This window comes from Limulus polyphemus, unplaced genomic scaffold, assembly GCF_000517525.1.
Source record: "Limulus polyphemus unplaced genomic scaffold, Limulus_polyphemus-2.1.2 Scaffold570, whole genome shotgun sequence".
Classification (NCBI taxonomy): Eukaryota; Metazoa; Arthropoda; class Merostomata; order Xiphosura; family Limulidae; genus Limulus; species Limulus polyphemus.
The window spans coordinates 20,529-33,529 of NW_013666180.1; the positions used below are offsets into that span (position 1 = coordinate 20,529).

At 32.7% G+C, this 13,001-nt stretch overlaps 1 protein-coding gene across 1 annotated transcript in view; it reads left to right on the forward strand.

Annotated features, from left to right (window-relative positions):
* Positions 1-13,001, forward strand: part of LOC106459166 (glycogen phosphorylase-like) — a 50,367-nt gene that overhangs the window by 17,894 nt on the left and 19,472 nt on the right. Inside the window, exons 6-10 of the mRNA XM_013918759.2 lie at positions 479-561; positions 868-1,011; positions 1,650-1,742; positions 3,467-3,613; positions 7,367-7,530. Of these exons, the coding sequence (XP_013774213.1) occupies positions 479-561; positions 868-1,011; positions 1,650-1,742; positions 3,467-3,613; positions 7,367-7,530 (631 nt within the window). The remainder of the gene's footprint in view (positions 1-478; positions 562-867; positions 1,012-1,649; positions 1,743-3,466; positions 3,614-7,366; positions 7,531-13,001) is intronic.

Genomic DNA, 13,001 nt, shown 5'->3' on the forward strand with positions numbered 1-13,001 from the left:
GTTTAAGTTAAAGTGACTGTGGAAATTCTGTGTATTGCAAAGTTGTATTGACAAAGAATAAACTAGTTTTATTTAAGAAAGGACTTGTATCTCTGAAGTTTTACGGGAAATTAACAAACGAACAGAGACATAACAATAGCTTTTGATGTTTGTACTCTGTCATTCTTCTTTACTTCATTTCTCTCTCCTGTGATTTTCAAATCAGAAACACTGAATTATGTTACTTTGTTTTATGCATTTTCTCATAGGTTCTTTTATGATATTTTATAATATTTTATTTTTGCATTTTCAGTGCATCTGACCATGGATAGGATTGTTTGTTGACCTGAAACAATTTTTCTTTTTGCATTTACTGAAATTTAGTAGAATACTTATTCAAAAGATCAGAAGAAAGGCAGATCTGGAAAGTTTGAAGTATTAAACTAATTTTTTTTAATATTAAAAAGTTTATGTAATTTACCAAATTTCTCCCTTGCAGTCAATGATGGTGACTATATTCAAGCTGTCTGTGATAGAAACCTTGCAGAAAATATTTCTAGGGTGCTGTATCCTAATGACAATGTAAGAATTGTGTGTAATTTATCATTTTCAGTCTGACTTTGTTATGTTTGTTGACCAAAGATAAATTATACCAGTAACTGGATATAAAACCTTGTAGAATAATTTAGTGAAAACAAAATGTTTTGTAATTTATTAATTATAAATATTAGCAATGTCCATTTTTATTTTTAAACTTTGTAATGATTGTCAAAATGCTGGGCAGATACTGAGTAAAATCTCTTAGTGATAAATACTAGCATTGTTTAGGATTAAACTTCATATTGACAGTGAGAGTGGGCAAAGATTTTATTAATTTGTTTTAATTAGTTCTTTGAAGGAAAGGAACTACGTTTGAAGCAAGAATACTTTATGGTTGCTGCCACACTTCAAGATATTATTCGTCGCTTTAAGTCATCAAAGTTTGGAAGCAGAGACCCTGTCCGGACTTCCTTTGAAACCTTCCCAGAAAAGGTTAAAACTTGTGCAGTGGTTGAAAGTATGGTTTACCAAGAAGGAAATATATCATTATTAAACAACACACACTGAGAAGAATTAGACATGTGAATTTCAGTGCTTTAAATAATAATAATTATACACAAATATTAAGAATGCCAGATTTTCAGTTTTGGAATATTTCATTTCCATGTTTTTGTGTTATAATAAATGACAACAGCAACAAAAAGTAATGTTATGTGTCAATGCAGCTTATAATAGTTGTGAATAATGACTGCAACTTCCATTTACTTGAATAATAAATTTTTATTATACAAATCTGTTTTCTCATAAATATATTTAAAATTTATATTTTATACATGTTGAAACCATGAAAACTTTGAAGGATTTATTATATTTTTTCGTGATGAATAATGTATACACTATTTTATGTAAATTATTAATTTTTTATTCAAAAATAATGACTACAAAAATAAACCTAGCAAATGTATTCTGCGTATCTGTTTCCAAAAAACATCTTTTTTTTTTTTTAAGGTACTCTCTGTCTGATGAAATTGTGCTCATTAGAGATTTAAACAAGAAAGATAAGTTCTCTGTTAAGTGAACAAGGTAATAGTTAATAACAATTTTTATTGTATTTTGATTCCATATTTTAGGTGTCTATTCAGTTAAATGATACACATCCTGCCCTAGCTATTCCTGAGCTAATGAGGATTCTAGTTGACATAGAAGGCCTGACCTGGGACAAGGTAAATTTTGGTCATCCAGTTTTAATAAAGTTTAAACATTAATGAAGTTTTTGTTCATTTGAAAAATTTGACATGTTGCAAGTTAAGATTTTATAATCTGATTTATTATTTTATTTAATTAAACTTGTAAGTGCTGTGCAAAAATTGAGCTAGTCAGTGATATCTTGTCAATTCTTAGAAACCCTGAACTTTTACTTAATAAGACTTTATGATACCCTAGAAATCCTACTGTGAAACACGTGTGTCAAAATACGAAATTTTATCTTTTGTTTAAAGTAAACTCAAGAATACTTTAATATAAAGCAGATGGTGTTTTTACATATCCAAAATTATTTTTAAATACTTCTGAAATTCAAAGTGCCAGGTTAGGCCATCATTTTTTTCAGCTATGTAATCTGATTAAAGGAATTTTTTTAGGAAACATCATTTGTATAAACATTGCACTAAACTGTTTAAATCTTCTTTTTTTTAATATTTTTTGTAGCTTTATGTATTATATGAGATGTCATAAGAAATTAAGCTAACTCTTTTCCATTGAATTAATTACTTTTTAATGGTATTTTCTCTATTTCTGTTACCTTTATAGTGTGAAGGATATAAGTTATTGAGCAACATAAGCTCTAAAATGATGTACAATATAAAAAAACTTAAGCTCACAAGATCAGCAATAAATCTAGTGGGCAATATCTTTCTCAGCAAATGATTTAAACAATATTTTACTTTAACTAGTGTGAACTGTAGGCAGAGTAAGCTATTGTAGGTTAGCCAGTATTTTATGGAAATTTTTATCAGAATGTAAGTTCATTAAAAATAAGTTAAACTCTCACTGTGAGAAGCCCTCCAATGGCACAGTGGTATGTTTGCGGACTTACAGTGCTAGAATCCGGGTTTTGATACCCTTGGTGGGTAGAGCACAGATAGCTCATTGTGTAGTTTTGTGCTTAATTACAAACAAACATTGCGAGTACAAATGCAATAATAAGGGTTGATTTCAAATCTGAGGATTTCAGAATCAGAACTTCCTTTAACTATAAACATGCCTGTGCAAGTGACTTTAAAGCTAACAATTAAGTAAATTATATGAGTATTATAATATAAGGAAGAAGAAGAATCATAATAATTTTTAACCTTTTACATGAAAAATGCATTATATTAAATTTAGTTTCACAGATTGAAGAGTTGAAATTGTTGTATTTTATCTAGTTCTAGTTGACTGTTGTAGTAAATATTCAACCCTTGATGATTACTTTTTATTATTGCTAAATACTGGCCAGTGCCACTGGAAAAAGTTATTACTGTTAACATGTGTTTAATTATGCAAAGTATTTTATTTTAGTGATTTGCCTTTTAAACTTTAAAGTATAACCTTTTTGCAGTGTTTTGTACATTTATGAAATATGTGAAGTGGTGTATAGTTAACTATTTGCAACATATATCGTGCTTTCTTTTCCTTATCAAGTTAAACCATCAAAATGGACAACTATCCACTCTATTCTTTTAAAATTATTATCTTGTACATTGTCTCTTATTTTAATAAAGCACTTTCTTTTTGCTTATGCACTTACTTACATGTGGTTTTATGTGATTTGTCTGTAATTAAATCTCTGTTTTCGTAATTTAAAAATGGAAAATAAATACACTGCAGCCTTTATATTTTTATTTGTTTGTTTGTTTTTAATGGCATTATTGTATTAAGATATTTATATGTAAAACTGTACATTTAGGCATGGGAAATTAGCTGCAAAACGTGTGCCTACACTAACCATACTGTTTTGCCTGAAGCCCTGGAACGCTGGCCTGTCCATCTGCTAGAAAGAATACTACCTCGTCACCTACAGATTATTTTTGAAATTAATGCCCGCCATCTGGAAGTAAGTTCAAATTGTATCTTTGTTGTCAGTTAATTAATCAAAAATGAAATAATAATTTTCTTTCTTAAGTCAGCTAATAACGTTTTCATTTAAGTCAACAAATTAACATATTAAAATTAAAAACGTTATGAAAAAATTCTCTTTATTTTCAGCTATAAATCTAGTGAATTTTATCTTTTTAATTCACCTATCTTTGTTTCTGTAGAGTATGTAGAATTGCTAGTGTTGACATTTCTTTGTTTTCTTTTTCTATTTTTGATTGAGTGTTGTTAAAAATACACCATTGTACTCTCATAGTTCAGTCCCTCACAGACAGGTTCACTTGTAATACTCTCTCCGGTAATTCAGTCCTTCAGAGATAGCATCTCTTATGCTTCTGATATATATATTCTTTTTAATCCTTCTAATATTAAAGTTGGGAGTAACATTTTAAGGTATGATGAATGGTACACTTTTAGTCCTGTATCTGTGGGTTTTATTAGTGTGATGTTCCTACTGTTGTTGGTGACCTGAGTCTTGATGTTTTCTTAGCACTTAAAATCAAGAAAAGAGTATTTGGAATTAACAAACTCATTACGTAAATGGAAATGAAGTGAGTGGGGGAGGTAGGATAGTAAGGTGAAGTAAAGAGACCTGATTCTAGGCTGAAATAAATTTAAAAGATTGTAAGTTTATTAAAGTTAAAACTGTGCAATATCCAAAATACCAAAGAACATGCAGTCATCCTAACTGTCAACTTCAGGGTGATAATAAAACCCCAAGTATGTCTTAACTTTAGCATCTTGATATTTTACCCTAATCAGATATCTTTTACAGATGAACATGCACTTAATTATTTTTGCTTCTAATCACTATGTACTATTCAAGTTTTATACAAATTTTATTAATCTTAACCTAATTTTATAGCATAATACAAATCCCACAGAAATCAAATTAGTCTTTTGAACATTTTTCTAAATTACATATACCTGAGACAACATGATAGCCATGTACTGGTGCAGTGATATGCAGATATTTTTGAAAGAAATTACCTTCTGTGCATCCTGGATAAAATTATTAAAAGATTATACTTTAATACTACACTTAGTACATTTATAAATTCTTAATTTGGAAAATGCTACTGTACAATGCCTTTCTTTACTAGATCTATTGACATAATCTTGTTTTCTATCCAAAATATATCTTTCTCTTTCAAAATAGAAATCAAATCTTGTTCTAAAACTAAAAAAACAAATTATATGATAATTTAAGCCTAACTCCTAAGAAACTTGTTTATTATTCAGCAATGTTATCACGAAACTGAACATTACTTACCTTTATGAGCTGTACAAAAAGAATTGTACAAATTTCAGTTAATTAAAAAATTTCAGATCCAGGTTATTTGTTCATCTTAATATAAATTGTTTTGTAATTTGTGCTATGCAATAGTAAAATTGAACCATAAAGAGGGCTGGTTTAGATCACAAAGTGTGTTGCTATACCAGACAAATTATTACTTCGTGCATGTCAGAAATTAACTTAAGAAGTAAGAATATGAGAGTTCTGTGTAACTTAACTTTCTCATGAAGATAACTTTGGCAGAATTTACCATCTTAGATATGTCTAGCAAAAATCTAAGAATTTTTAAAAGTACATTCTCCAAGACAAATTGGCAGAAAATCTGAAATCAATTTATTAAAATAACTTGATCTTAGAAACACAGTCTCTGAAAACTAGGACTTGAGCTAAAACAAAGTTTTAATTATAGTTCTAGGTTTCCCTATTTGTTACCAATCATGTCATAGGTCCAGTGAGTTTTTCCTTCCATTGTTCTAACTACAAGTAGCAGTCTTTTTCCATCTATCCTGATTCTTGGTCACAAGATTCTTAAAACTAGTGTGGAATGCAGGCATATCAGGCTTTCTTTGTATCTTAATATAAGAATCTTTCAAATAGTTTTTTATTCTAAGTATGCATGGTTCTTACATAACACATGGTCAAGAAAGTTGATTACATTCTAACTACCTTTTTTCCTTATCATTTCCTTGAAGATAACACTTGGTCTGCCCATGTGAGTTATAGCTGTAAAGCGGCACCTTGTGCATGAAGGTTGGCATCAGTGTCCTTCAGTATTAAGTCAGGTGATATATTGAGGTTACAATTTTAGTTATATTTAAATGGGAATGACTAGTCATGTGGGTAGTGCAACTTGCTCTGGGTAAGTCTTGTATACCAAATTAAATAAGTAACATGAGGTTCAAACAGTCTGGAACATCTTCTTAAGCAAATTGATCAGTTTGGAAATTAGTTTTGAGGAAGAAGAGTAGAGCCAGTTTAACCAGTTCACAACTTCAGTAAAAAACTCAAGTATACACATTGTGTTTGTGTAATGAATAAAGGTTATTTTCAATGTGTATCACACTTATGTGTTTAATTCATTTATTTTGTAGCACAGAATCAGTTAGTTTTATCAAAACTCAGTATTACTTTGTAATTTATCTTGTTGAACCTCCTATTGTATAGTAGACCTGCAGAATTTGCTCTTTCAGGAAATCCGTTTACCTGAAAGTACCATTTAGGGCACTAGAAACGTGACTTACACATGCACTAAACAGTGTGAGAAAGTATATTACATATTAATTGTGAGTGGTATATCTGAACAGATGAGAAATAATACATTTTTACTTGCTTAGAGGAGGTGTTTGATATCTGGCTTTGCTTTCTATCTAACTTGGCCACATTCCTCTTTTATCATTCACTTATTAATCTCTAAGAGCCATGTCATCATTCAGTGAGTAACATATGTACTACTCTACACACCTTATGTAATATTACTATTAAATGCTGAATATAACATATATCATATGGTAAAGTAGTTTACACATAAGTTTAACTTATTTTTACCATTTATCACATTGTCTCCACTTGTGGCCAAACTTTTATTAATTTTTCTTGCTTTGTGTCATAAAATGGCCAAATAAAAGCAGTAAATAATAAAATTTAAGCTTAACAAAGTTGCCAGTTACTGAATTCCTTGCTTTTGGTAGCCTTTGAATTTGTACTACACCATGTTTAGACATAGTGTTTATGCTAAGTTTAAGAAGCACCTTTAAAAGAGTCAACAACACCGTGTTCTGGAAAGAGGACTACAAACTCGCTTCTGAGACAGTTTAAAAGAGTCACCGATTTCTTAAATTGAATTGATTCAGATTTTCTCTAAACACACACAAATTGCCATTGGGAAATGATCATTCTAGTAGCAACCAACACTTTAAATAGACTTCAGATAAATAACTTACATTACAAACAGAGAAATTTGTGTTAATTTAGAAATACATTCTACCCAAATAAAAAGAGAATCACAGCTAAACAGCATGTCATATGCAAACATAATAATAAAATATGTAAAAAAGTGAAACCAGTCCAAAAAAACGTTTTGTTTATAGTACTTGCCAATGTTCTTCATTCTACTGTCAACAAAACAATATCTTAGTTTTTCTAATTAAAATTGTTTATACTTCAAATGGAAATCAAATTGTAATTCTGTAACAGAACTCTACTTCAAGATTCACCAAATGTTAGATTAAATTGAATTGTCTAATATTATGGAACCTGATTTTTTACTAAATGATTTGAAATATAATGAACCTTGAAAAGACTGTTGTGAAAAAATTTTTTGTCAATTAAGATAGCTATTTTTTATTTTTGACAAATCCAGTAATATTTTTCATTAACTTTTTTTTAAATGAATATTTTGTGTTTATTTTTATACAGGAAGTCACCAAAAGATTCCCCGGGGATATTGACCGGCTACGACGTATGTCACTAGTAGAAGAAGAAGGTGAAAAACGCATCAACATGGCTCACTTAGCTATTGTTGGTGCTCATGCAGTGAATGGTGTGGCCAAAATTCATTCTGATATTTTGAAGAAGGATATGTGAGTTTTATCTTTAGCATCAAATGCTTGAAATTTTTAGGTGTACACATGTGGGATTGTAGTTTTTTTTTGTTCTGCAAACTATTTTATAGCAAAGTTTAGTTATCTTGAGATATATATATATATATATATAATATTATATGAACATAATAACAGTGAAACCACATTTGTGATGAAGTACATCTGGATTATTGAGACACTTGAATTGTCTAATCAGTCACTGCATATACAGTTAACATTATGAATAGCATGTGTTATCAATCGCTAGCTGTAATGGTGCAAGCTATTTAGAGTGGGCATGCAATTGCTAAAAAAAATAAATAAACTGATCACTTTATTATTTTACACATTGTCAATGATTATACAGATTGTTTCATAAAAGTGACATATTATATGATTTTCTTTAAATAAGTCATCATTTTGTTCAAACCAATAGCTTACTTATGGAATACTAGTATTCATTAGCTTACAAGTGGGCCTAAGATCCATTTTTTGGATTCCCAGCATTTGGATCCTCTCCTCCTCCTGTGGGGCTTGAATCCAAGGGCTTTGGTCAATTTTAATCAGTCCCAGTTTTTAAGGATTCTTCTTTCTCTGACCTCCCTCTTTTGCACCAATTCCTCCTTATAGTTGTTGTCTCAAACATTTCGCCAGTCACCTGACTATTTTTCTGATGAACTCGGGACCCTCTGGTGGTCTACAATGGCTCGTTTGTTGGTATCAGTGCTGTCTCTCAACATCTAGCTGTTATATTACATGAGGGGTGCATCTTCCCCTTTCTACTTTGAGGGATCTTTGTCAGGCCCCATTTCTTTGAGAAATGTTTTTTATGGGTCGTCCTGAGGCAGTGGAGTCTATGGTTGATGTGGTGAGGTTATGTTCCTCCTTGTCATACTTGGTCTCGCCCTGCTGTTCCCACGCAGCCTTTGCTGGTCCTTGTTCCCTATGCCCCTTATTCCTCTCCCTGTCCCTTACTCTCAGTTTTACTGTTTCCAATCCACCAGAGGTCAGCATTATAGGTGAACAGATGTTCTTTCCGGGGCAGGTGGGGGCCAGGTTGTCACAGATTTTAATCATTTGGCAACTCATCATGACAAATCTGTGGGTTATATGGGTTCTGTCGGAGGGTCTTTGCCTTACGTTCCAGTCCCACCCCTATCTTTTTTGGTTTCCTTCCTTCCTCCTTGGGATTGTACCTCATCCAGTCATCTAGCTGAGTCTGTTTTAGACCTTCTATACAAAAAAACTATCAAATGGATGGTTCCTCACTCAACTGTAATTTTACTTCCATGTATTTGTTGTCTCCAAAACGACAGGAGATTGAAGACCCATTGTAGATCTGTCCTGGCTGAATACCTATTTGGAAACATTTTGTTTCACCATGGAGTCCTACCTCTTACTTTGGTGGGTATGCTCTTTTGCATATCATCTTCACTTGCTGGGTTATCCAACTTACCATCACATGGATGACTGGCTACTGCTCACCTCGTCCCGTGCCCAGTCAGTCATTCACACCCACTTCTTCAAGTAGCTGCTTGGGTAGGGTTTCTCATCAAGTTGGAGAAGTCCCCTATTATCTCCTTGCAATATCTTATTAATTTTGGGGTTCTCTTCAATTCCCATCTCAGTTGGCCCCAGTCTTCTCCACTTTGGCTCATGGATCCATATGGAATGGGAAGTTACAAAGGTCCTACCTTCTCCTTCTCTCACAGTGCAAGAGGTTCTGGGGATGTAAGATTTATGGAAGCTCTCTTTCCCTTGGGTTGGGTACATGTGCATTCCCTTTAGTGGATGCTTCTTGATCAGTGGAACTTCTCCCATGATCCCTTGGACCATCCTATCACCCTGCCACCTGGGATTAGGCTGACCTTGCTTGATGGTTCGACAAGAAACTGACCACAGTGGGGCTTCCCATTCCTCCACCTCATCCCGAGTCTCATCTGTTCGCAGATGCATCTTTGGTGGGTTGGGGGTATCCTGAGAGGTATCTGGTTGGTAATCAATCAAGGAGGCTACTTTCCATATCAACATCTTAGGACTTTTGGCATTTTGTTGGGCTCTGTATCATTTCCTCCCACTTCTGCGGGGGCTGGTGGTTATGGTTCATTCCAACAATTTCACTGTCATCATCTATATCACCAAGCAAGGGGGAACCAAGTGTTTTTAGACTCTGAATTTCCTATACTGGGCCCATGATCTCAACATGATGATCCTAGTGTATCATGTTCCTGGTGTTATGAATCTTGTAACTGATTGCTTATCTCATCCCAACCAGGTTCTCTCATGGTCCCATTATCCTCGGTATTTTGGTGGATGTGTTCTCAACTTGGATCACTGCATATAGATGCATTTGCCATTCACTGGAATGCCAAACTTCTTTCCTTTTGGTCTCCAATTCCACACCCCACAGCTCTGGGGTGAGTGGATGCGTTCAATTCAAGATTTGAGGGATCTTCACCTATATGCCTACCCTCCAATCAGACACACTCCAGAGTCATTTCCTTTATTCAGACTACTCCTTGTTGTGTTCTGCTAGTTGCTCCATGTTAGAAGGCTCAAAGCAACAACTCCTGCCCTTAACTCTGTCCCAGTCACTTGTCCAACAAGCATGATTGGACATTCTTCATCCTGATGTCACCAAACTCCAGCTTCACCTGTGGCTTTTGTTCAGTCCCTTGTCTCAGCTCAGGGACTCGCTCACATGTAGCATCTTTACTTTCCTGTACCATTTGATCTTTCTCCTTGTCTGTGTACCAGAGGCACTGGTCTACCTTCAGACTTTGGTCCATTCGTCACGGCTTCCACCCATCCCGGCTTTCTGTTCCACTTCTTCACTTAGTTGTTTGATCAGGATTTATCTCTGTGTGTTTTGTTTGTTTGTTTTGAATTTCGTGCAAAGCTACACGAAGGCTACCTGCGCTAGCCGTCCCTAATTTAGCAGTGTAAGACTAGAGGAAGGGCAGCTAGTCATCACCACCCACCGCCAACTCTTGGGCTACTCTTTTACCAATGAATAGTGGGATTAACTGTCACATTATAACACCCTCACAGCTAAAAGGGCAAGCATGTTTGGTGGGACGGGGATTCGAACCCACGACCCTCAGATTGCGAGTTGAGCGCCTTAACCACCTGGCCATGCCGGGGCTAATTTATCTGTGTCAACTGTTGCTAGTTATCTCCTTCAGCACGGGCTTGTAACCATTGTGTTCTTGTTATAGTTTTCATGCTATAACTTTTAAGTTAGTAAGCATATGTTCACGAAAATTGGCAAATTATCAGTAAACATTACAATGTTTTCATGCACAAAATATCAGATTTTTTTTATTGAGTCTTAAGGTTTGTTAAGCAATGTTTTTCTCATGCTTTTTTTTCTTTTTGCATGTTGGCTATCTTACATGCAAAGTAATTTTCATTTTCATGCATCAGAAAATTTTCAAATTTCACATGTGAAATCCTTATAATGTCTAGATAGGTATCAAACGTTTCTTAAGAAAGATATTTATAACTTATCTGTTATTTTCAATAACGAATCTCTGTACGGGTTCAGTTGATTTGACTGATCTTGTAAACACCATAAATAATTAGGAAATAAATATAAATTACGCTTTTTTCGTTATAGAATGACTATAAATTATAACACAAGAAATAAAGGTTTAGATTAAATAGCTTAAATCTTGTAGCATTATACATTTATATATATTTATCATATTGACCTTTCAGCCATGCCTGGCTAACAATATAGAAGTTAGAATGATGTGGCACACGTGCACTCGTTACCGTATCCAATAACATATATACAACTGGCCTTTAGTCTTTACAAAGTGACCTGTCTTGGCTGTGTTTTAGTGGACTAGTATTTTGTAAAATACAGTCATATTTCAATTATTATACATTATATATGTATATAGGTTATTGCTATTTAGAAACAAGTTCTTAAACTTAATTGTCTTAAATTATAGAACAGTAAATAAAGAAATAAAGCATACAATTATCTCTTCAAGTTATAACCTTTGTACTCGGTTGTTGCTTGTCATAACTTGCTAAGCCTTAAGAAATTTTGCACGTGGAGGATGTGAAACAAATTAATTTTTTTTAGGTTTTATATATATACAATTGAGTAACCAAAAAATAATAAATTACTGTATCAATACCATAGAATTGCATTATAATTTATCAAGTTTAATAACTAAGCTGTATTTGGGCTTAAAAAAATATGACATTTCAAACAAGCTAAAGATTCAACTTACCAACTTGTAGGTTTGTATTGAAAGAAGGATATGATGGCATTATATTTGTAAATGGCTGAGAAAGACACTCGGGGGACATTCTGAGCTTTCAATTTGTTCTTTACATGTCATATATAGAAGTAAGTATATATAGGGGACTGTTTCCAAAATTGGAAAGAGGTAAGCTGGGCCACTGTGTTTGATTCAGTACATGAGTGATATCTCAGCAAATAGAAATGATAGGAGGTTCTTATTTTATATTCTAGCTTGTCAGTATCGGTAATTTGAGTTCCTAATTTGTACAAAACTATAGACATCACAAACATTTAATTTGAACCAGTGCTGCATTCAACATACCACGGGACACGCAAAAAATCGATGTTTAGTTGTGTTTTTTAATATTTACTTTTAAATTAAGAAATTAAATAATGTATAGTATGAAAATATAAATTATAATCTACGGTTTGATACCAAACTTAACTCTTCCAATATGTTTGAATAGTCCGTGTGCAAAGTAACTTTCATGTTAAAATTAAAAATACTTTTTGTCATCTCAAAAATCTCAAATTTCTTTGTGTAATCCCTAAAACCTCCTAAATGCATTTCAAACGTTTTTTTTTCACTAAATCCTTATAGTTTATATGTTATTTTTTTCTACCCTAATCTCAAAACGGGATCGGTCAATTCGACCGACCTCGTAACCACCAAAAAAAAAATCCAAATAAACCTAAATTAATCTTCTTTTCTTCCTAGTATGACTTCAAATTGTAACATGAAACTACATTTGTTTATTGTAAGTAGCTCTAAGTTCTTAATGTTATACATCTATTTATAATTAAATTTTATTGCCCTTTCAACTGTGTCTAACTGCTATCCATGCCATTATAAGTTTTAAATCACTTGGAGAACGTGCAGCTCACATTACCCACGAGCTGCTTGCATGTGTGCTTCATGAACAATTTTAATTATACTATTATTATTATTACTTATTTTACCTATTCTAGTCTTAAATTATTTAAAAAGATCTGTACTTTTAATTTTAGCTACTTTTATAATAATAAATAAAGAATAAATATAAAAAACAAGAAATAAAGTACTTACCCAATCTTTTTTTTTCTTGCCCTCGATTGTGGAGGAAAGTTAAGCCTGATATTTTTTTTTTTCTTCTTTTTAGTGATTATAGTAAAGCACTTAACAATTTTTATTTGATTAAATAATACACCAAAGAATATAGACTAATAACAT